The sequence below is a fragment of the Amphiura filiformis genome, chromosome 1 (assembly GCF_039555335.1).
Source record: "Amphiura filiformis chromosome 1, Afil_fr2py, whole genome shotgun sequence".
Taxonomy (NCBI): domain Eukaryota; kingdom Metazoa; phylum Echinodermata; class Ophiuroidea; order Amphilepidida; family Amphiuridae; genus Amphiura; species Amphiura filiformis.
The window spans coordinates 22,506,734-22,533,249 of record NC_092628.1 but is presented as its reverse complement, the minus strand read 5'-3'; the positions used below and the strand labels follow the sequence as shown (position 1 = coordinate 22,533,249).

Sequence of the window (26,516 nt, the reverse complement as noted above, 5' to 3'; positions counted from 1 at the left end):
ATAAAACGTTTTCATAACATCAAATAACATTTGTTGCACAGCAAACACAAATGTTTTACAGAAAACATTTAAATGTCGGGTTATATAAAGGGTATAAAAACGTTTTAATAACATTCCAAAAACATTTTTGAAAACTTGGTACAAATAATTCTAAACAGAATGTTATTTTGGGGTTGAAAAAATATTTTGCAAAAAATGTGTGCCCAAAATATTTACAATAACGTTTTAATTTATATAACCCGACATTTAAACGTTATTAAAACGTTTTGTAAAAAACATTTTAAGAACATTTCTGTGTTTGCTGGGTGCAAATATTTTAACATAATGTTATTTAAGTGTTGACAAAATATTTGGCCAAAATGTTTGCAAAAGTAGTTTACAATGACCTTTCGAAAACATTTTAAAAATATTCTTGTAGTGTGTTTTCATATAAAACGTTTTAAACGATTTCATGACCTTTATATAACCCGACATTTTAATGTTATTAAAACGTTTTTACCTAAACCAACACCCAAAATATAACCTATTTAAAATGTTTTAAAAAAGTTTTTGTGTTTGCTGGGAAGGTAGACTCGATGAGAATCCATACATTTGTTTGCACGTATCCTTTTTTACAACTTCCAATTGAGTAGAGTACTGTTTGCTGAAGATTTCGCAAAAAAAGTAAATATCTCTTACACAACTTCTCCAATAGTTGCACTCGCATCTGCTGTAAACGTCACTACAATGGGCGTGGCTTCAAGTGATGCTAAAGAGATGATTGATGACGAAATGTGGACAGAAATCGACGCATTCTCCGGTAATACTGAAACTCCAACAATGAAAGTATCACTGTTCCCAAGATTGACGAGAGTAACATCAAGAGTTTCGCTTCCTCCCTGCAGTAACTCACCTATAAGAATTGTTGTAGACAAACTCAGATTACAGTTTACTCATTTCAACTAAAATATGAAACGGCATTAATATTGATGAGGTGACTTCTGACGTCAATACCTGTATGCGCACGCATCATCACAATTTCCATTGTTTTTTGCCTGGCAGTATGCGCGCGCATCATATTTTGTTCAGGGCTCGTGTTTTTAAAACGCCCACCACATCACAATAACTTCAATAAGGCTATTGAACAGTGTAGTGGTGGCATGGGGTTCACTCAAGCATATCGATATATCAGTCCCTTGCCTTTTTTGATAAACATTGAGGTCAACTCATCTATATTTGATGTCATTTGATGTTAAAATTCCTACTTTACCTAGTAGCGTTTTAATTCTCCTTACCTAACGTTTCGTTTCTTTCCAACTTAAAATTGAACACCGCAACAATTCCAGGCCTCAATCTCTGAATAGCATTGCCATCTGTATCAGTACCACGAATGGACACCGAGAAAGGCTGAAAAATACCGTATGAAATCATTAGTTTGTATTATATTTCACTGAAAAGTAAACTTTTGTACAGAATACGCTGTATTTTTAATCTGCTTTTGAAAATCTCCCTCCATATGTAGTTAAATAGACAGATAGAGTTTCTCAGAAATCTATGTTAATCCGAATACATTTGTTCATATTAATGATCATTAATGACCAGCGACTTCTGTGTCAAAAGTAGACATTTTTGGGCAGGTTATCAATTTTGAGGTTTTTACATACATTGTATCTTAAATATAAAGATATCTTGCTCCACAACGCCGTTTTCTCCAATGAAATCGGATATTCCTAAGCGAAGATATTGAGCTCGTAAATTATGGTTTTATAAAATTGGAAATTGAGATATCGGGCTTAAAAAATATTATTGACAATGTTGAGAGTTGGAATTGCCTTGAAAAATTCTCAAAAAAATACAAGATGCTAGTTATATTCCGGTCAGACAATATTTGAAACATTTAAAATAACATCACAAATTCGCACTACAAACCCAAATTGTGAAAAAATCACCTCGGGCACTCGGGCAGATCTTTAGCTATCTTTGACTATTTCTCCTTTAACGATCCTGCCCAAAAGTGTTTCCTGTTGACATGATACTTATTTGAAATGATATATTGCTATTTAATTGATGAAATTGGCCTACCTCTGAAGGTAGAGTAACATTAGCAACGAAGCTCTCAACTGTCCTTCCTCCAACGGCCGATAAATCGACTTCTGTCAGGACCCGACTACCATCGTAATTGTATAAGACAAGCTTGTCCATGGAGCCTACTATCTCGGAAATAATGACGTTGATTCGAAAGACAACATCAGATTCTTTGATTCAAAATAATAATAACAAGACGAGGCGGTATATACTAGAACTTGTACTGAGAATGTGACTTTAAATCAAATAGGTAGGACAGGCCTGTAAATAAGTGGATTCTTAAAATGTTCCCGACGCTCAGATATATCGCTGGTCCGAAAACCTGAGATTTAATTAACTAAAGAGTGTACCATGAATCAATAGAGATGAGTGTTTCGAACCTCGGATGGGATCGATCCCGTATACATTTAGCTATATAATACAATATTGTTCAATAATAATTGCTCGGGGAACCGATGGTATATTACGAAATTAACAAACGTACGACCCTAGTGGTACAACTATAACATAGACATGGTCAATAAAGGAGGTGAATAGAAATAAACGTACAACTGTTGTAATTTTGAAAAAAAGTAAAATAAATAATGCGAACATTTTAGGTATCAGAAGCGTTCAGAGATGATGATTAATAAAGGTATCCACCCGTATGAGTGAAGAAATGGTTATAGTTTTGAATAATTTATTGCGCCAACATGAGGAAAAAATGTCTAAATGAATTTACTGCATATTGACTTGTGCTCTCTATGTTAAATAAATGACCTTACAAAATTAGTATTTTTCTCCAGGCGCTTCTAAATTTTCGTGACGGTAGATGACATATAGGGTGAAATTATTTTTACTCCTGGCTTAGCTCTTGATCAGAGCCCTCGCAGTACCTTAGAAGATCCAGAGATCCCCAAGTAAAATAAACCCAAGCGAGTGACTAGTTAGTATTGAGGCCAATCCATTCTGTAAAAAATTAATACCACTCCCATGCATCACCCAGCAGTACATGTATTTGTACAGAGCTTGCCGAAGGCAAGCTTCACTATAGGCAAGTCACCAACATAAAGTAGGACCACTGTGCTAAAAGATCACTGTCTACCTGAGATATTGGTCTACCCCACACACCAACCGCGAAAGTCCACTGACCGACGCGCCAGCGACCTACAGCCGGTCTACAGTGGGCTTCGACCTACAGCCGGTCTTTACTATAGTGTCAGAGGGCATATGGCATGGTTTTTCATTTTTTCTTTCAATTGGATGGAAAATAGGTTGGCTTTGGAGCAAAGCTACTCCTGGCTATGAAAGATGTGTTACAATAACTTTTTCTACATTATACAATAAATAACTTGTCATTCCCGGTGTTTTTTACGATGTTGCCTGAAGTTAGTCCACTAAAAGATATCAGCATCAAAAATTTTGATGACCCCAATCGGGACATGGGGTTTTGGGGGTTGTGACACCCTGTATAAGCAATGTTCTCGAAAATAAGAACTTCTTTTAATATTTTGATGTTTTGAGATATAAAAGGAACGTCAATACTAAACAACTGCAAAAAATAAAATTCGAAATCATATTTCGTATTTTAGTTATGACTCCCGAAAGTGGAGGGACTGTAATTGTGCACCTTACCGAAGAATGACCCAAATACGGAAACGGTATATAGTAAACTTGATTCGACTTAACAATGTCGTTATGTAGACAAGCTAAAAAGTAGAGAGTAGAAGGAGAAATAATCATCTTCAACCACCACCAAATTAATTACCTGCTGTTGGTAGGCCTCCGAGAGGTATATACACACCAGATCTTTGTTCAAGTATCTGATAGCTGAACTCTATGAAACTTCGCGTGGACACATCAACGCTGTATTCCTGACCTGCAGGCACATCTATCTTCAACGTCCAAGAACCAGTAATACCAGTGTCAAGTAAAAATGAGAACGTTTCGTCTGCATCGACAACGATCCTTGCGATCGTAACTTCTATACCTGCAAAGTGTAAATAAAGTAGAGAATTTTGACAAGCCTACTAATTGGTCTTATTGACGATTTTTTAATACATGAATATGGCTTTGCCAGTTATAGTGTATTTTGTTGCTGCTTATTGCTCTTTGAGTAGTACAAAAGAAGTTTACATAAGTATAAAATTCAACACTGGTAAAATTTTATCCAAAATATTCCTCTGGTTACACAGATTCAGAACATGATAATGTACAAATATTTGTATCATTCAATTTTGGGATCTCCATAGTTCAAAACTGAACAAATGCTCTGATTTTAATGAAATGGTCCCAAATTGTTTATCATGTGTTTACAATTCAAATTCAATTTGTTGTCTAATAATTGGTCCTATCGATGCTGATGTAGGCAACAGCACAATAATATTTAGGAAGTGCAAACTATTCTTTATTATCTTTGCATTGTTACAACAAGTAAAACAATCTGAGACCATTTTCATCAATCGGAGCGTCTTTTCTGTTTTGACCCTTAAGCCGTAGATAGGTCGAAAAATATATTTTCTGAGCCACAGGAATAATGTTGTCATGGATGTTAAATTTTACCACCGTGTAAACCTTGAATATCTCGGATCGCCCAAGGGTGACAATTTTACACCATTAATTCTTATTACCGGTATTTTATCACTCAAATATCCGAATAAGCAGCATAGAAACAAACTGGCAAAACCATCTATACCCCTCAAAAAATCTGCACATTTTTAATGAACCGCCATCTGTGAATTATCATGGTCGCTTGGTAGCATGCCAATTATGTTAAACAACAGAGGCGTAACACATGTCATCTGACTCTGAGCCTGATTTAACTTGAATACAAAAATAAGTTAACATCTTTCTGGCATAACACGGGGCAAAGTACGGGGCATAGTATCGCAACATTTACCTGAAGGATCGAAGACAGTAATTCTATTCTTTGGAGTTGAAGGTCCCGTGACAGTCACAGACAAGCCCTGCATGGTGTTGTCCACCGGAACCGATATGAATGTATTGGCGTTCAGGTTATTCCTCTGCAGAACGGACACTCCTGATTTAGCGTTGGCCAATATGATGTCACTGACTGCTCCAACTTCTGCATTATTGGTCTTGTAAATTGTGCCTCCTGTCGCCTCCGCAAGGCTCGTATAGGAAGAGGCTGACAAATACAGTTAGAATTCCGTTAGAGCTAGAGGTACATGACATTTTCCATACAAGAATATCTATTGTTATCTAGTCGGTGGTTTCTTCTATCCGTGCATGGATTTTTTTATATTTATATTCAGCATGTTCAGGCTCTACTGTTTCCAATGATATTTTATATTAACAGCGGATTTCTTATACACTTCGTACAAAAGCATCTCAAACAAGCTCGTACACATCCCCTAAATATTTGCAAAGGGGAATAATTGAGTGGCCCAGTATAAAAACGGCCCATGGCACATTTTTGAAAAATAGAGGGCGCTGTTGAAAAATGTCAAAGGTCACCAAAGGTCATCCATACAAACATAACACATCATGAATGTAACTCGGGAATGTTGTCAATTTAATCTTTTAAGCATCAAATTTCTTATGTATTTTATTGAACATTCGTACATTTACAGTGCCGATTTCTCCCAATGACGAAAAATGTGTCATGGGACGTTTTTATACTGGGCCACTCAATTGCCCTGTACATTTGCCTTTATGGTACCGTGTTTTGGGCCCAAATATACCCCTACTCATAACACAAAAGTTTGAATTCCAAAAAACAAAAAACAAAACAAACTCACACACTGCTCTTTTCTTTCTCCTGCGAAAACCGTCACATGCGCCTGTTAATATGAATTCAATAGTTGCTGATTTTGCCATGGCCAGAGCTGTAACAGCAGGTCCCTTATCCGAATCTTTGTCACCGGCATCAGTCCAAACATACACAGTTGAAGGATAGTTACTAAAACATGAAAAAGGTATGTGCTAAAAATACTAAAAAATCTTATTTGGAAGCCATTTACTCGAAAATATAACAATATTTTAGAACGTGTTTTATGTATACCGTAGGATACTGCTTCGTGATGCGACAAATATTTAGGAACTGTAACAATTCCTGAATTGTGACAATTCCTTGACAGGCTGCGTCAAAAACTATATAGAACTGTTTACAATTTCGGAATTGTCTAAACGTAGGAATTTTCACAATACCGGTGTCTACTGTCGTGATACTCACTGTCAATTATCAGGAATTTTTAAAACAAATCCAGAATTGTGACGATATTTTCACAAACTTATGGCAATAGTGACACACTTAATTAGGAATTTTTGAATTGTGGCAATATTTTCTTTCACTGTCAAATATTTAGAATTGAGACAATATTCGCACTGACAAAATTGGAAATTTTAAAATTCCAGAATTGTAGCAATGTTCTCACTGTCAAACAGTCCATGAATAAATAAAGAAATACACCCAGAACACCCCTTTAAACTTCAATGTCGAAAATAGCATTAAATCGATGTTATAAAATATTCCTACTTTTTGACTGTCAGAATTCGGGAATTTTGACAGTTCCTAAAACACCAGTTCTTTTGTTTCAAATAGTGGGGTAGTGGTTTTCCCCTGTCAGCTCAGCATTTCTCATTCATTTTTGTTCATATATTTTGATGTAATTGCCAAAAGATTAAATAAAGAAAGAAAGGAAGAAAAATAAATAAAGAAAGAAATATAGAACAAAAAGAAAGGTAGAAAGAAAAAAGATCGAAAGAAAGAAATACAAATAAATAGATGAACTGATTAATCTTCTTTCAGTGTCGTCATGACATGAACATGTGTTCTCTTATACAGCAATAAACACTGAAAAAATCAAAACCATGCATTTATTTTGAAAACAACAAAACACAACAATAACAACTTACACACGATTGAGAGCATTTTCGATGCCAGTCATAGTCAGCTCCGGACAATCTCCTCCATCGTGGGCCCTCAGAGCATTTAATGCAGCTATTGCTACGGCTGGGTCCGCAGTATCAGTCACCGGTCCTACACCTGAACATACCAGTAGAAAAATGCATTAATGTTTATTTGAATTCATCAAATGCAAAGAATTAAGATTCAGTTAGTTTGATGACCGATTAGCGCTGAAATTGTTGGCCATGGTTTCATAAATACAAAAAAGAAAGTTACAAATATTTTGAAATTAATAGTGAATGACCCGGCGTGTGTCCCACATGGATTGTCAGAATACATCTCAGAATACTCTCCGCAGCTGATACTGACAGTTCGTCTAATTCTCTTCCTGGTTCATCTTGCAGAAAATCAGTAACGAATCCTCCCGCGAATCCTTCAAGGTTTTAAAAATAAAAAGACAACGAAAACATACAAAAGTTGTGATGTCCTTGACGTCATTGAATGAGGATGGAACTGAGTCAAGTGCACACATTAAAACAAACATACACACCCCCACACATATACAAGCAAACACAAAATCCATGGTTACCATACCTGGATCATTGAATGGTGATATGATGTACTGACTTGGAGCAGAGCACGTATTCGACAAATCATTTACTAGTTGGATAGTGCTTTGTATAACAGCGTTAATTTCCTGAGACATACTGCCGGTATCGTCTATAACCAACACCAGCGCATTTGATTCACTGCCAAGATTAAATAATCTTTCAAACTTGTCATTTCCTATTACGCTATGGAGTCCACGGACTAAAAAGAATTGGAAAAAAAGAAAGAAACGTGCAAATAATGTTGTTATTATTCTCTTTTCTATGACAATGCATATCAAGGCATGAAACAACACGAAACTATAACATCTTGCCAATATTACTGACAGGTTGGACTGTGAATGTGGTCCAGGAAGCTGTTTCATGTCAGTGCATTTTACTGTTGTGTCAGTTGGACAACTGTTTGGTTACTGACATGTGTTTAAAGTAGAGTATTGAAGTAATCCTGTGTGTAATTTTGGTTTATTTTGATTGGACAGGGTTTTCAGATATGACCTTGTGGATAATTATAAGTTTGTTTTTTGGCTTAGTGTAGTCTAATGCTAAAATACTATGCGCTTAGTTTTATTATGAGCTGAAAAGAGTCCTCAATAAAGTTATTATCAGAGGACTTGCGCTATAGGAAGAGGCTTTCAAAGGCCTTCAGCGATCACCCCCATAGTCATAAGACTTAAGAGATCACTGGACTTGCGTCATCTTACGAGCGTTCTATTTAAAGCCATATTATAACATTTGCTGAGGAGAACGCCCTCAAAAAATTTTAAATTTTGGTTTTTACACGATTGTAATGTACTCTAGTCAATAAAGATACTCTGCAAAAATCAAGACTTTAGTTTTCTCAAAATCCGAGATTTTGAATAAAACGATGGAACCGGCGTTTTATTATTACGATGGAAATATTAGTCGAAGACGTATGCACAGTACGTACACGGCGTGCGGGATACACATACACACACAACCCGAGGATCGCACCGTATTACCACCGCGGGAGTAACATGCATGGGCGCTATACTAGTAGTAAATTCCAATTTTCTATGCGTTATCTCACTTGTTCGACTCAAAATTAAATGGGGACATATCTGACAGTATTTTTATAAGCTAACATTTTATGGAAAATAAATACTAATCTATTTTTACAGAAATGTTATAATATGGCTTTAAGTATATTTTGGATGGAATCAAGCTAGCCAGGGAGCTATGTGTGGCATCGAACCACGTAGTGCTGACATAATTCCATCTTAAAGTGTATCAATGTATGGGCTGTCCCTCGAAGGAGTCCTAATCGTCGCAGCATTTGCAGCCATTGGTGGCATTTTTTTTAACAACTGGAGTCCAGGACAGATCGTTTAGATGCAGTTTTATAATTAGATGTTCAGCTTCGTGTTTATTCTCAACGTTTTCCTTGGTGGAAAGGGGTGTCGCATTTTTTCCTTCCACCACTAGGTATCATATCAAAAATACCAAATGCCAACCCAAACTTCAAATCGAAGTGGATGCCTACTTCTTGTTTACCTTGATCGTTTAGGAATGCTACACCAGCTGTGATAGCTACGTTTGCGGCGTCTTGGTGAAACGTATGATGAGGCGATATGTTTGGATCGGACGAATCCTTGTTGATGCCTCCTACAGGAGCGTGTGTCCATGATGATGAATCGAATTTACCACCGTGTGAGCATTTTCCTTCACGGCTGGCTATGAAGAAAAAGAAAATAAAGTTAAGCGTCATCATAATCATCACCATCATCATCATCATCATCATCATCATCACCCTCATCATCATCATCATCATCATCATCATCATCATTATCATCAAAAAAAAAAAAAAGCGCAGTGATTTATAGTGCGCTACGCACAGGCACAACGCCTAGACGTTGATCCACAAGCCTCAGCACACTTTACAGGTTGTCGCTGACCACTATGGCCCCACATCATTCCATAAACCATTAAACAACAATTCAGGGACTTTGCTGCTTCAAGAGCGCACACCCTAGACATACCACAAATAACCATCGCAACCAGGATCAGCTCCCCGAGTTTCGTACGGGTTACAACGAGACAAATTATTAGCAGTGTGTTCCTTGTCCAAGGGAATTTCAAGCTAACTCAAATTTTCCACGAGAGCATACTAGGCACTACCAGGGTTCGAACTCGCAACCTCTCGCACCATAGTCGAACGCCTTATCGATTGAGCTAACTTGACTGCATCATCATCATCATCATCATCATCATCATCATCATCATCATCATCATCATCATCATCATCCAAGCCCCATGTCATTCAACCCCTCCGAATGTTGCCGAACATTAAGGCCGTAGAAAACTTCTGACTGATAACTATGGACCTGATCATGTTAATAAAAAAGTTTTTAGTGACCATTATCGATATGTAAATATTATTTGACAGCTTTTGACCACAGATATTGGAACACATGGATTCCAACGTAGTATAAAACGCAGATGCTACGTTGAAATATGCTGATTTTACCTCATGTCAAAGTTCATGCAACGCGCCCAATTTTCAGGAAGAAAAAGTCTCATTTTGAAAGTAAAGTCATGATATATGGATGTAGTGATCTTTAATTTACCAAGATATATGTTTTTGGGCAACTATAATATTTGGGGAACACAAAAATACAATTAAGTTTAAGCATCATGTTAAGTCAAAATTTTAGTCAAAATCAAAAGCGGACTGTTTGAATTAGGCAGAGACTCAGCCTGCGCCTACTATTAATTTTCAATCACTATGCCCTCTATCGACCTAGATTAGATTAGATCAAATATTATAGTCTTTATTCCAGCCGACTTGTTCTCCTTCGTGACGAATGAGCACAATCCAGTTTGGAACCGAGACTAGCAATATTTAACCGTAAAAACGTACGGTCAAAAACGTGCTGCCTTTGGAACATCGCAATCTCTCTATTATCTGTGATTTGGCATACCTGTAATTGTTGTCGGTTTATTTACGTCTTGATCACTGCGATACCCACTTGTCAGCAATGTTGTAGTTCTTAGGTTGTCACTGCAGATTAGGCCTTGGTCATTTGAAACTACCGGACTATAAAAAAGGTAACAAAGGTTACATCATTTTGGTTTATGATATTTTCAACAGGTGTCGGTCAAATGTCTACATCATTATTTGATTTTGAAAATGGACCATTTAGACCTTTGAAGCAATTATGGGCCCCGTGTTTATTTCCTGTATTGCGTGACCTGAGAATGTAAAAACCCCTTTAATTATTTAGTGTTGAAAAAAATACAGCTAGGAGTTTTGGTAGGCCTATTCGTATTTGGGCGCCAAATTCTTACATTTGATCGGTTAGTTATGACGAATCAACGAAATTATATATAGAAAGTGATTAATACTGTAACAGTAGCCACTTCAATAACAACCTAGTCCGAATCATGGGCGTCAATCCTGAGTGGACAGAGGAGATGTATCCCCTCAGCTTGCGGAAAAATGACCCATTTTATGTTCTTTTTAGCCACTTTTAATCAATTCAGGCCGATTGTCCTCCCACATTTCAAGACGTATTGACGCTAATCATTGCTATAAATGGCCCGAATGCGTAACCGTGGTAACGCACTGGGAAACTCGTCTTTTTCTATTTGTAACTTTACCTTAAACCGGGCAAGGGCAACCTACCGCCCGCTGGATGCAAGCGGCTCGCCGGTGAATCTTCTGCGTCCCGCGAGATCCTAGGAGGAAATAGGAACGTTTAAAAGTACCCGGTAATTTAAAACTTTTTTCTGTCACATTGGCATTAAAATTCACCGACCGCTAGCCTACACTCAATAATTCATTTAGTAATATGTCTTTTTAGGTGATACCATGTCGGAAACCATGCTCACAGTAGCTTCAGCAGAATTGTTGCTAAAATATACAAAATAGTTCGTCTCTGACGGCTTCCTACTAATTAAAGTTGTTTGGGGGATTGTTGAGACGTCCAAATATTTATTACGCTACGTGCACGGGTTTCAATGATTCTGTCAAACATATGGACCATGTATTATATTAGACCTTAGTACGCAAAAGGAGCGAAAAAAGGTGCCAAAAATAACTGGAAATGGCTTCAGCACGCTTCACAAATTCAACAAATTTCCGGGCTCTAGAACGGGCTCGAAAACGGTGTTACAGTATGTCCTAAAAAGTAATTTTCCACTGGTTATTTCTGGCCCGCGTAAGCAATATTGCCTACCGCTGCACATACCTAGGCCTAGGAGCTCGAGAAAGACAATTCCGGCAAGCCCATTCGTCAGGAGGATTGACGGGGTAGCTCAGAATTTCATTATAACCTAGAAAAATAAGAACAAGTAAGATACGGATACTTTTATTAATAAAACTGAAACTATTTTTTATCCGTCACTGTACTAATTTATGCGAATTTTCAACCTTAACTGAAACACGCGTTCTTATTGGATAGGCTACACGTGATTGTATGGCTTTAAGGGGTACTACACCCCTCGATAAATTTGTGTCAATTTTTTCATTTTTCTCAAAAACTAATAACACAGTGGTAACAAAAGTTACGTATATTTTAGGGGCAAGGAATCCAATTACTACACTGGAATTTCCGTGACTCAAGACATGCGGTTTGTTATTTATGATAAGAAAAGAGGTACCGCTAGAATGTACCTCATTTCCTATCATATATACTGAACCGCTTGTCGTGAGTCACTGAAATTTCAGTGTAGTAATTGGATTCCTTGCCCCAATAATATACATAACTTTTGTTACCAGTGTGTTATTATTTTTTGAGAAAAATGCAAAAATAGTCAAGAATTTACCACAGGGGTGTAGTACCCCCTTAAGGGTAGATGTGGTATTCTTGGTCGAAGCAGCCAAAAATCGATTTTCGTTATTTCAATCATATAATATTGAAAAATAACACTTTAATGTTTTGCAAAATTTAATTTTACAAATCATATACTTTGAAAACTTGCTTGATTTATTGTTGTTAATGAGTTATGGAAAGTCTTGTTGTTGTAGCCTTCTTTACAACATAACTCAAGAACCACAGGACCTACAAAGGTATATCTGTGATATTTGAATTCTTCTAAACGCTCGCTATGAAATGATCAATGCAATTTTTGCCAAAGCTCCATGTAAATATGGCTGCCAAATTTCGCAAGATGTGTAAATGCGAATTCGCAATGCTTGCCTCGTTATTTCAAAGTGTTGAATATTAATATTTGCTACATGGAAGAATGCCCTTCGCAAAATTATGGGAGAAACAGTTTTCAATTTCAACATGGTTCTCGTCTCGTAGCTCCGTCGACTCGCGGCCATCAGTCGTTTAACATGTATGACGGGAATTGGTTTCAATGCTGAAAAAGATGACGGTGGAATACATTGAAGGCTATCAACGACCTACCTAATTCTGTATATGGCTCGGTCATACTAATACTTTCAATCCAGTTCGTGTTAGAATAGAAGCTTTGAAGCATATGCAAAAACTGGCCGATACTCGTCCTCGCTGAAGAGAACATGGGCATGTCAGAAGCCAACGCAGCGAGAAGGCTGGTGCGAATGCTTATCATCCTGGCATTGCCTGTGTAAGAAAGTGTAAAGTGATAAATAAAGTGTAAAGTGATAAATTGTGATATACACCAGGCACAAAAAGAAACTCGTCAGTTATATTCATCCTTGCTGTTTCAATAACTTGATAATTATGGATTATTCTGAAATATACATTTTGTTCATTGGACTTTTTTTTCTCATTTGACACCCTGTTCGTGCACAATGAGCTAGAATTGACCAAGATATGCGCCTTCAAACTCTCAAACCCCAAAATGAAAAGTTGCAATTTTAACGATTCAATTGTGTGCTTTATTGATTGGCCCGTGGTGCTTGTGTGCAATACAACGATGCGTTCCCATTGAAAATCGTTGAAAATGCAACTTTTTATTTTGGGGTTTGAGGCTTTGGGGGCGCTTATCTTGGTCAATTCTTGTTCGTTTTTCACGAACAGGGTGTTAAATGAGAAATCAAAGTCCAATTAACAAAATGTATATTTCAGAATAATCCAAAATTATCAAGTTATTGTACAGCAAGGATGAATATAACTGTCGAGTTTCTTTTGTGCCTGGTGTATTTCGGTGGTTCTGAAAAGAGCAGTTAACCGGGGCAGTTAAAGCTGACTATCCTTGTCCGCTCAAAGGTTGATGGCTCGCTTTACCGAGTCGTTTACATTAGGGGCTCTTTTCTTACTAAAGATTCGGTGGCTCTGAAAAGGTACTTGCATGCGTCAGTTCGAAAGTCATTTTAGAACCACAGTCGATCGGATCGATAACGAACAACTCATGCAAATAGACTGCGACGTCACCCGCATCCACATCCATGGCCCACAGCGAAAGGTAAAAATTTATATTATACAGGCAGGGAAACTAAATCAATACACGTGTATCTATTATCGCGCCGCCGATAACAATAATACAAATAGAGTTGACATTTCTATTCGCTCCTAATCAATGGTAACTACCCTATTCTCCAGCGAAGTGTTATGTAATCCGATTATCACTATGTCAACTGGATCACGCTTTTGAGTTCTGCACCACGATCGAAATGATCGCAACACAAAGTCTATGGCATGAACTACCAATTCCAAAAGGTGCGTGATCCAGTTCCAAAGGAGTTATGTAACCACTTCGCTGGCGAATTGTTAGTAACGACCAAACAGAATAAAAATCTTACATTGTTGAGGGGACAATAAAATAAGCAGTGTCTAACCGTCTCTATAGAATTCTTGAACGATTAAACCACATGGTGGCAATGAGATAATTGAAGTAACTGTTCGCGCTCTTATCCTTTTCAGGTGGGCTAGGGGAATTGGGTAGGTGAGTTGTGCACTAGCGTAGATTGGGGTATCTGCTATTTGATATTCAGACGACAGATCATTGGATACCGGGTAGAAAATGATGAATATCTCCCGTCATTTTTGGTTTCTAAAGAAACCAATAACGCTTGCACTTGAATATATGTGTTGAAAGAACATGATAGTCATAAGCGTGCGCATTGAAGTGGATTAGTGGATTCAGGCTACCATCGTGGCGACTTCTGCCATGAAGATGTCGGGCCGATGACGCTATATGGCCTATATTAACTTGGACATAAATGTTTGTTTTTAACATACCCTAATATCATAATATTTTACTGCTTTAAATTCCTTTATAGGTTCGACAGCTTGTTTGCAAGTAAAGACTAGGCATGAAGTTATTACTACACCGATGCTATTATTTCTTTAAAAACCTTAGTTGCATGAGTATGTACTATACTCTACTATACTATAGTCTGTATACCTTTCTCGAGTCAGTAATTTAGATAATATTTTTATTGTATCTCTAAATGTAATGATGAGAAGTACATAAAATATAAATTTTCAGAAAGGAAATGATGCAAGGAACCCAACTAGCATAAGATATTCCTGCAAAAACGAACAAAATAAAACGATAAAATCTCAAAATTTAATTTTACTTTACTGACTCGAGGAAGGTACATACGGACTCTAGGTCAATTATTACTCAATCAGTTATCCGTATATGGAGTGAACACTGAAAAAGAAAACAATATCATCACATCATGGGCAGAACTAACCTTGAGCGATCTGTTCAGCGTTGAAATGATATACGCTTTCTGACGCCTTATCATTGGCCAAGTTAATGTTCCCTGCTACAATATCATTAATAGCTGCTTCAAAATTACTTGAGCTGGCACAATCTGACAAGGAAAACATAATGAACAAGTAATTTAGGGAGGACAGCCAAAATGGTTCACTGAGTTCAGCCAAGCTTCGCTGTCTTCAGTAACGCATTCTAGCGAAGGGTTACCCGGCTTTCAGCAAAGCACAAACACATAAAAGCCTGTAGAAAACTGACAGGCTTCGATGAATTTACGCACACCTCTCCGATACCACCATTGACCAAAAATCGATTTTACGACCTGCTTGAATTGACACCCTCTTGACACCTAATTTACTTTCTATTGACCGCAGACAACGACCCAGACATAATTGTTTGATGACCACTTAGAGAATAAACGATAGGAATTTTATTTTGCCTATCCTCTCGTGTGATAGACGACAGGCAGGTCCAATATTTTGAGTAGTGGATGCCGGCACAGCCGGTATCCACTACGATAAAAATATTGGACCTGCCTGTCGTCTATCATAGGTAGAGGATAGGCAAAATAAAAATTCCTATCGTTTATTCTCATTCTTAGTCAGTTAAATATTATTTTAATAACTGTAAACAATTTTAATAAAGTAAAAACTAAGTTACCGTCATTAAAACTCCCCTCATTATAAAATGAACGAAACTTGTTTACAACTTCACGTATTCTGTTGCGCGTACTGCTAGCGCGTTTGGTTATTCCGCACTAGTCTACGCATCCAGCGCGATACATACGCGCATCTCTACACGCGTGTTACGCATTATCCAGACGCATGATGACGTGGGGTCGTCTACGGCCTGATAGACGGCACCCGAAATCATGCGATTGTCCAATCAGAAATGTGTCTACGAACTAGACCACTCCCACTGACTAAGAATTGATGACAACTTGATTTGATGAGTGGGTTATTATGTACTTACTGAACACAGAGGAAATTGATTATGATTGTGCCATCGACCTGTGCTTATAATCCTGCTGTTTTGCTGACTTTGTATACTGTTCGCTTGTTAGTATCGAAGGCTCTAGCGAAGCTGAACCGTCAGTGAAGGCATCAAAGCTTGGCTGAGCTCAGCAAACCATTTTGGATGTACTCCCTTACTCACTCGGACGATTGGTGTAGTTCTCTACTTAGATTAATGAGATCGTGACTTGATCGAGGGTCTGCAGGGAGGAAATTTTTTTCCAAGTACAACTGGATTTCTGCACAAGTTTAAACCGTCAGTTCATTTAATCGGTGATGGGAGTGGCAATGAGGCATGAATGTCGACTGGAAGTTCATTACCGTCACTTGCATCTTAGACTTCTCAGTAGTCCACGTAGCCCATTGTACTACACCCTGCCCAATTTTGTGCCTATTTTCTGCCTCAAAAATGATAGCGCATTGGTGACAAGTAAGATATGTATACTACAACTTACTGCACTGAAAATTCAGGAACTCAAGGCAAGTAGTTATTGATTTATTGATCAAATATTGGTTTTCCTCATTTTTGACTGTAACTCCACAACTGTTGTCTGTGCTGAAATAAAATTTCCAGTGCAGTAGTTGTCCTTGCCCCTATAATATACATATCTTACTTGTCATCAATGCTCTATAATTTTTGAGAAAAATGCAAAAATAGGCACAAAATTGGGCATGGGTGTAGTACCCCTTAAGCATAAAACTCTGATTTGTATTATTAATTTCTGTACAATTGATAGATTTTCACATCTAATATTTTGAGTCACCGTCACCCTCTGTATATTAGCTTCCCAAGTGGACTACTTACTTTGGATTGCGGTTAACATACTCAACACGGTTGTCTATGGGTGAGATTGTCGGATTTCTGGCCTATTAAAATTTGCCATGATTTATGTAATGCATCTTTAAATGGATATGGCTTGTGGTTGGTCGCCGAAATCTCGCTATGGCACGTGCCTTTACCTTAATAACGCCATCATACATAACTATCTGTGGAATTCGCGGTCCTTTGTGTTGGAGCGAATCACTTGGTGCATTGACGTACATCTAGAGCGTCTTGTACTTCCATTACATGATGCAGTAATGTCTACAGTAGAATTCACCGCGACCTTTGCAGGACTTAAACCCCATTACAAGCTATTAAACCAAGATAACACTCATTGAAAACAGCTCAACTGATTAAATCAGATCTTCTCTGGTTGTGCACATGTGTCTGTTTTATATGTGCGGTATCGCAATGAGCTGGTATTTATAGCTTCAGCTGGGAAACCGATTATAAAGGAAACGAGAGGAAACAATGGTATGTGGACCTTTGTTCACGAAATGAGACAATGGCCTACTTTTTGTTAACCAGCATTCTTGAAAATGAGCAACATAATGATTGTTGACTTAACACGGTTTGGAAATAATTTCTTCATATTTTTTGGTGTTATCTGTCGTTTACATATCCTTCCTAAAACACCAAAGTACGCATATTTCCAAACATTTTTCTAAAAATTAGGACATGTTACAAAACTATATTTTCTAGAATTTTAGAAGAGTACTTTTAATATCGGCCGGTTATTTTTCACACAGCGACGTTAACTAGGCAAATCCCCATACTTCTAACGTACGCTATTTGTGGAGGTCACGCGTCAATAGGAAGAGCACTGTGTATTGTGTATAGGAAAACGGACAGTAACTGCAGTATGACTTTTATTTTTATTTTTATTTTTTTATTTTTATTTTTATTTTTTTTTTTTTTTTATTTTTTTTTTTATTTTTATTTTTCATATCAGAAATATATATTATGATGTTTGTAATAAAGCAAATTCTTTGATGATGGGGCCAGGTGAGAAATCCCCACACTTTTTTTCCCCGGTTGGAACAAAAAATCACAGAAAACCACTATTCATGACTAAAATCGCTCAAAAAACAAGATTCAAAACTAGTTTCGTCAGGAAAATGATGATTACGAGTACATCCGGGGAATACGTCGATGTTATTTTGACCCACTCGTTACAGGGTAGGGGGCAGAGGGATTACAGGCATTATCGGCTTTGTTATATCACAACTTGTATTTTTCAAGTGCAATCTGGGATTATATGACATCAATCTAGATGATTATGTAGTTTTCAATGGTATTAACAAAGACCGTCCCACCACCAGATTTTCCTCTGATCCTTTGTTGCTGGTAAATCAGCTTTCTAAAACTAAGTGCCACAAGATGGGCTTTTTTCAGCGTTTGGTGCCCATTTGGAACCAGCTCCCTAGTATTATCAGATCTACAAATTATGTTGCTTCATTTAAGCAACAAGTTTTGGAGTTTTAAAAGTCCAAATTTGCTCGCACCTTTGATGCAACTTCTGTTTGCACTTGGATCTCCTTTTGTAATTGTCCAAATTGCAGGCAAATGTAATTAACCTGCATTTTCCACCATTTCACTTCCCTACTTTTTTGGTTTTGGTGGGCGGTCATAGAGGTGCCTGGCATTGGTTCTTTCATAATATTGCGTAATTTTTGATGTAACTTATGTGCAATATTATATATTCTTTGTAATTCTGTGCCAGTGATAAAGTGTAATAAATGAATAAAATAAATAAATAAAATAAATAAATGCTGTCTCATCGTGTCTGAATAACAACATACCTGGAATTCCAAGTGCAGTGTAATGTGCTTTCAAGAGTATACTCGGAGACAAGGGATCAAGTCCTGTTAAGTCACCGGGGCTATGCGTGGACGGATTGGTATCCTCCAAGTACTTCCCTACAGCCTGAAGAATGGTCTCTCTGGTAAGGTCTTCTAATGTATAATCTTCAGCAGGCAGATCGGGATATGATATTCGGTTGGTGAGAAAGCATGCTGCAGGTGATATTATCAGTGTGATAAGTGTGCACATGCACAACACTGCCATAGCGTTCTTCATAATTTCGGTTTTGGTTTGATCGATTCACTGAGGGTAAAAACGAAACAAAAATTGTCAGCCTGATGTTTGTATAACATGTATAAGGTAATAATTGGCAACTCAAGTTTCAAAATTGTCTTCTTTGGCCCTATGACACAGATCGTGTCACATTTATCATGATTATATTGTACAAATTGCAAGATCCCACTGTCGTGTGTTTTTAGGCCCCATGTCACATGGGGGAAAATGGGAAATCACATCAAAACAGCAAACTATTTTAACATGTCGGAACATTTTGACAAATTGGTAAAATTTTGAAAAGTATTGGTAAAAAGTCTAACAAATTATAAAATTCAGTAACTTTTTCATCGCCATTTGCCCCGTATAATGATTTTTGTAAAAGAAAGAAAGAAACAATTAAAGAAATAAAGGAAGAAATAGTTCAAGAATAAAAGAAAGAAAGAAAGAAAGAAAGAACACAGAATTAAATAATTAGCGAAAAGAAAGATAAATAAAATAATAATCAAGATAACAAAATATATAGGCATAGGCCTAGGCCTAATTAGACTGAATACATTGGTATATATAGGGCGATCCCATTCCAGAAATCCGAAAAATGTATAATGCTTTAAGGGAGCAGAGAAGGAAACTTGTAAAATCAAGTGGTTTTTGGTTCATTTTTTTCAAATAGTTTGATATCTGTGTCAAGAACAACAAGGAAGAGAGATGGTCAGTGAGCAAACAAGGAAACTGGTAAAATCGTGTGCTTTTTGTTCTTGTTTCATTTTTCATTTTACCCATGTAACCAAAGTTGAGATTTAACACAAATTTCCTTATTTCAGGGGAAGCTTGCTGTTATGACAATAATGAAACATAATCGAAAGAATACATTTCAGTTATTTTAAAGATTCCTTTTCAGTTATTTAAAGATTTTGTTTTCAACCGTGATAACGGATTTTATGTGGATAAACAGTTGAGTGTGTATAATTTTATATTAATTCAAATTCTAAGTTAAAACTCGAAAGTTCATTTTAGCAAGTAAATATTCTAATCAAAAACATTACCAGGTCTGCATGCCATTACAGGCTGCGCCCTTGCTTTTTGGGCGAGGTGCGGCCTAGCCGCACCCGCCCTATATTTGTCTGACTATTGACCTACTTTTTCACATGCAGTGTTGCAGAAAATATTCGTGGTGTCTATATACCCAGAAACCCACAGTGGTGATAGTTTACGGCGAGTTTTTGTAATTATTACTTGATTTTGATATTTAAGTAATACGATAAAGTCATCATAGGCAGTAATGTGTTTGTATTAAAAGAAATAACAAAAATAATTATTTAAGGAATAGAAATACTATTTGGAAATTGCAGCAAGATTTGCAGATGTCTTTATTTGAACAGTACCAGTTCTCCAGTTTTGCTAGTTTTCCTAATCTTTGGGCTAAATTAATAGCATCGTAAAGGTCATAATTTTATACTGACAGCTTCGCTATGTACTTAATAGATTGTATGTGCATTGTGTTCAGTGTGTACATAGGCTATTTACTTTTTGGCGCCCTCTACGGAGGCGCCAAAATATAGGCATGACTTTGTGATTCTTTGTGAAAAGCTTCTAATTTCACTCTTGCTAGATTGACTTCGCAATTGTTTTGCTAAAATTATGCCCAGCTCAGAAATAAAACCACAATTTGCTTGGATTTTATTTTATTATTGTTTTCTGATATGCACAGGATAAAATGGTGAGCGTATATTCTTTGTTTAAAATACAAAATTAGGATTTATAAAAACACCAAATAAATCCTGACCTTTGTATGGGTTCAACCAGTTTACCGTGTGCCTTAGAAACCCGATAGACGGTGACATTTTACCATACACTAGGATCCACAACATGCTCATCTATCATGGGAACAGTTCTTAAGCCCTAATACATTTGTAGGCCTACTTTCATCCTTTGAAAATTTGGGTACACAAACTCATACTCTGCAACTTGAGGTCAAATTTTGCACTATGATTATGTAATTGAGGTTATTGGACTATGCCATTGAGATGAGACTATTGTGGTCCATAGTGATAAGATCAATTAACGAGGACTCTACTGATGGCTTTTGTTTGCTAATTACCATAGAATCTATATAGCGGTTATTGCCAAAGTTGCAATATGGTGGCACAATTGGGCGGAAAACTGTATGCAAACAACACGGCATATTAATTATACATGTTCTACATTGTTGTATTTTAAAACACTGAAGACCAAAATTGACGTTATTGCCATGATTGGATCATGGAGGTAGTAAGCCTACTACAACTCTGGCGGAAATTCGTTGCCACACCAGGGCCACACCAGCACGTTCTGGTGTTAAAGCACGCAATCGAAGCTAAATATGGGATAGTTCCGTACTATTTTGTATAATAGTTGCAAATGCACATTCAGATTACACTTGCCCCTTCCCCCCCCCCTTTCCAATGTTGGGAGACTGTAATGTAGAAATGATGACGATTTTGTCCAAATCAACATTGCAATAGGGGAGCGGGGAAGGATGTTGGCCAATTAACGCTCAGGTGTGGCAACATTTTTCGCCAAGGTTGTAGCTATACTACCTCCATGATTGGATTAAGTAAATAACTAAATCCTGTTATCTACCCAGCAATGTTTGCTTATCATAATAATTGTAACAAACTGTAGACAGAAAAGGCAAACAGACAGAAATTTAGAGTTTTAAATTAGAGAGTTGACAGGAAGTTGTAAGAGTTAAATTGTTATGGATATGATTGGTGTAAGAACGAAAAAGTTGAATGTCAGATCAAAGTCATCCGAGGTGAATTAAGTAATGTCAATCACAAATTGTTACAGGTCATTTGAGGTGGACTAAGTTTATATTTGGATTGTCAGAACACCTTCCCCAATCAGACACATTTCTCTTGTTTGGCTTGACTTTGCAAAGAGCGTCTAATTTCGGTCTTGCTAGATTTACTTCGCAACTGTTTTGCTTCAAAGTATGCCCAGCTTAGAAATAAAACCACAATTTGCTTGGATTTGATTTTATTATTGTTTTCTGATATGTTCGGGATAAAATGTTGTGCGTATATTCTTTGTTTAAAATACAAAATTAATGGACTTCTTTCTATGCTAATATTACATTATTGTTTTAAAGAGAAAAAAAAAGTATCCAAGCAGTTGGGCGCCCATTCCTTTTTTAAAGGAATTTTTATCATATCTTGTGACAAATTATGCTTGCTGATGCTTGTATAATGTATTATAGACAAATTATTAGAATGCATGTGCAGCCCTGTCCTGCATCTATGTAGCACCAGTAGAAATGGCCCAGGTTGAATAAAATAAACCTTTGAATGAATAATTGAATATTTTATTCCCTGGATTATATTTGTTGGGACAAAATAATGATATAGTTTGACGCTTTGAAATACAGTTATGTTAATCATAATGAAACTTTTCCCCTCATAAGTTGTATCAAAACAATATATTGAGGAAACAGATATGACAGATTTTGAAACTTTGACATGGAAAGATACTTGGGAAAGATAGCCCAGACCTGTTGTCTCACCAGAGTAGATGAGCAGAATTCTTCTCATCTGATGATAAAAAACCCTCTAGGTATGATAACGAAAATGTTTTAAATAACTATTATCTACAAAAATTATAACAATGTTTTACATAAAATGTTAATATAAAACTTTATGATGTGAAGGGTTAATATAAAATCAGGGAAAATCTGTTCCAGCTGACCAGCAGGGAACCAAATGATGGATCCAAACGGATGTAACAGTGTCACACTCACACTAGCAATGGATAAGATTAAAATCAGGGAAAATATGACACAACATGATCCAATGGGGGAATAACATAAACGAAACTCTTTTAACTTTGTGTGTACGTTTTGTGTTATCGATGGAAATCGATGTTGTGTAATATTGTCCCTGTTTTTAATTGTGAAGGGTTACTCATTCTTTCATTTCTCTTGGAATTTTTATTTAAAGTTGTCCCTATTGGCTTAGGGGTGAGCAGCGATAAAAATGTTCCTGTGGTCATAATTTTTGGCCTGTTTTACTGGGACAATTGCGCACATTTCACACTATTTTAGCCCAAAACAAAGGTGATAATGTTGTGGTAATTTGCAACATTACACTATTTTCGCACCAAATTAAGGTGTTTAACGGTCTACAAAAGAAGATACAAATGGCAATTTCCGATTCGCCTTTCTCCACCTGGAGTGTTGAGCCGTAACTCAACGAAGAAGAAAGAAGAAAAAGGCATTTCCAAGAAAACGTCCCTTTTTTATTGGGAATTCCCAAAAATTTGGGCGAAAATTTGCCTGTCTTCTTTACTGACAATGGGAATTCCCAATCTTTTAAGCATTTTTTAAATTGGGAATTCACAATTTTTGTGAATACAATCTTGGTCTGGGAATTCTCAATATTTTTGGTCTGGGAATTCCCAAAAAAAATCACATGCCTTCTATAAGGGGTGCCATTAATTTCTGGAATCGCCCATTAAACTTGACATCAAGCTTTCGTTGGTGTATTAAGTCTGAATCATTTCTTACTACTGCAGCCCTCCCCCTTCCCCACCAGTCAATGTTGAGTTTCTCTAGCGATTTTACATTATTCAATGCGATTTTACATTATTTAATGCGATTTTTATTTTCAGTGATTTTGAGATTTTTTACAATAATTTACAAAAAATTTTCATAATATAATGATTTTTACTGTTAAATCACATCATTTCCTGCGACTACATATTTTTTCTTGTGATTTTATAATTTTTCATGTGATTTCATATTTGTTCGTGTGATTTTATATTTTTTTCATGTGATTTTATATATTTTCATGTGATTTTATATTATTTCTTGTGATTTTAGTTTTTTTTGGCTATATTTTATGCGATATTGAGTGATTTTACTGAATTTTATAATTTGTAAGACTTTTTACCAATACTTTTCAAAATTTTACTAATTTTGTCAAAAATGAATGTTCCGACATGTTAAAATAGTTTGCTGTTTTGTTGTGATTTCCCATTCCCCCATGTGACATGGGGCCTGTTTTTACTACAAGTAGATTTAAAGTAAGGCTTACAATTGACCTTTTCGGTTAATCCCATAACCCTTTGCGAGTACACCTGAGAACTCGTCATTTTACGTCACGCCGATTTGCAATGCGCAGTAACGATGTTCGATAAACGACGTGCGCATCGGCGCAGAGCGGCGTGACGCAGAATGACGAGTTCTTAGGTGTACTCGCAAAGGCTTATGGGATTTACCGAAAAGGTCAATTAGAGAACTGGGCATACACATTAATCTGAAGAAGAAGAAAGTAGGCATAAAAGCCTCCTTTTTGGGATTTTTGTCATCACTACATGTGCAGTCACTAATCTCACAAAAGCGCACTAGGAAAATCAATGCGCATGCATACAGCCCACCTGATGCCATAGCGTAAATCACCTTGAGCAATACATATTACGCACGGAATCGCTAGCCGGGCTAGACTGGCCCTCCAGTCTCGGTTCGGTTCCATCTCTGGATAATGTAACAATAAATAATTACGTAATGCCCTATGAAAAAAAAATGCCAACTCCCCCCTTATTTTCTTCAATGCCAAAACCCATTCCTCTTCATCCACAAATCGACGCCACTAATTACACCCACCACAGTCAACCATGCAGCAATATAGAAATATACTCGTATTAAACTATTATAAGTGAACGCGAAAGTCCATTGAGCGCTGATTCCGAGACTGGTCCAATCTGTTAGAGATCTCACTTCCAAATATTCGTTCAACGAAGCACGGTGATTCCGATGTCAATTACGAAAGCCCCGCCCCAGTTTCAATTCAAATATGGTAGCACAAAGCTATGCCGCGGGATGTGACGCAAGATCGGATGGGACACTTGTCAACAACTGAGAGGTATTGAGCTCAAGTGGCACGCGTCTGATAGACCCATGGTACGCGCAATAATAAAAGGCAACCACTCGACTCGGACTTAGGCCTATTGTCCATATTGCGTACATTATCGCGTGCGGTTTGCAAATGTTTGCACATTATTTAGCTAGAGAAGCCTTTTCAAATATCCCCGCGCTGCCAAGCTGCGTTGATTGGTCGGATACAATATCGTTGTTTAGTCGCTTACACAAACGTTAATGTAGTGAAAATATGGACGTGGTATATAGAAAGATTGCGTGACTCCAAATCCGTAAAAGTGAACTTCCAGCAGTTTGTGGGAGCTGGAAGTCAAATTGCCTACAGACTGGGAGGGTCCGTGTATTGGGTTGATTTTTAATGCTATGTAATCTACATTACCAGTCGTTCTCCACGGACCCGAGGGAGGGTCTATAGCCGGGCAAGCGAAACCCCACTGGCTGCCGGTCGGTTATCTCGAGCTTGGTACGTGAGGGGTCTAAGGTTCGTTTGCCAAGTTACTTCTTTGTTCACTTTCTCTCAGGTTTTTTCGATAGCAAACACCACGGGTTGGGTTAGGGTTAATAGCGAACAAGAAATGAATATTATTTTAGTAATGTTGAGAATGTTGAAAATCTATAATGACGTTTTTATTTTAAGCTCAATTTAATGCAAGTATAGGAATCTTATGAAAGTATAAAAGTGCATGGCAGCAATCGATAGACTTTCACTACCTGGCATTGAAATTTTAATTATATTTAATATAAAATATAGTATAGTCGTGTGCGAAGAAGGGTGAAATTCAGATCTTTAGAGTGAAGTTGGCTCTCCAACTCCAACGGATTTAGATTGAGAAAAGTATTGCTTTACAATAATTGACCGCCCCTCACATCGATATCACGTATTATAATAACACAACCTCAGCAAACACAAAATTGTGTTTTAAAATGTTTTAAACATGTTATACTTTGGGTTTTGGTTTAGTAAAACCGTTTTAATAACATTACATGTCGGGTTATAGAAAGGTCATGGAAACGTTTTAAAACGTTTTGTAATATATTGTTTGCAAACATTGTTTGCCAAATATTTTGTCAACACTTAAATAACATTATGTTAGAATATATGCAGTAGGTTATCAGCAAATGTTTTTTTATGTTATGGAAACGTTTTACACCCTTTATGTAACCCGGCATTTAAACGTTTTCGTGCAACCTTTTCTAACCTTTTGTGAATGATGTCGAAAACGTTTTGTGTTTGCTGGGACGAAGGCGAGGTCAACAAAGGCGTGATACCTATGTTCCCCCTATTACGGCAGGAAAGTGCCAATTATAGGAATGGTCTAGTCATGTGTTTCATATTTGATTGACATCAAGTTTGACATCAAGATCTAAAAGTATTTTTGAAAGGAATATAAAGTGGTCCCTTGAGTGGTTACTGATTCAAACTTACCAATTTCAGTATTCTCCAGTTAGCAGTACGAAAAGAAGAACACTTCTAATCCCTGCCATACATCCAGAAGTTTGCTATCAACAAAGCTTTCAGCTTTTTGATAATATGTTCTTTTGCTACGATCTCGAA

General features: G+C 37.0%; 2 protein-coding genes across 3 annotated transcripts in view; both read right to left on the bottom strand.

Annotated features, from left to right (window-relative positions):
- LOC140170442 (von Willebrand factor A domain-containing protein 7-like) overlaps positions 1 to 26,516 on the bottom strand; it is a 70,764-nt gene that overhangs the window by 8,401 nt on the left and 35,847 nt on the right. The window lies entirely within an intron of this gene.
- LOC140167998 (von Willebrand factor A domain-containing protein 7-like) lies at positions 675 to 26,516 on the bottom strand. Its single transcript, XM_072191310.1, has 16 exons — positions 26,388 to 26,516; positions 18,774 to 19,077; positions 15,113 to 15,235; positions 12,894 to 13,070; positions 11,730 to 11,814; positions 11,140 to 11,217; positions 10,461 to 10,576; positions 9,034 to 9,213; positions 7,508 to 7,723; positions 6,922 to 7,051; positions 5,805 to 5,965; positions 4,943 to 5,191; positions 3,812 to 4,033; positions 2,062 to 2,234; positions 1,275 to 1,386; positions 675 to 892 (listed from the first exon to the last, which is right to left on the bottom strand). Exons 2-16 carry the CDS (start codon positions 19,048 to 19,050, stop codon positions 675 to 677), a joined length of 2,517 nt encoding a protein of 838 aa, XP_072047411.1. The 5' UTR covers positions 19,051 to 19,077; positions 26,388 to 26,516.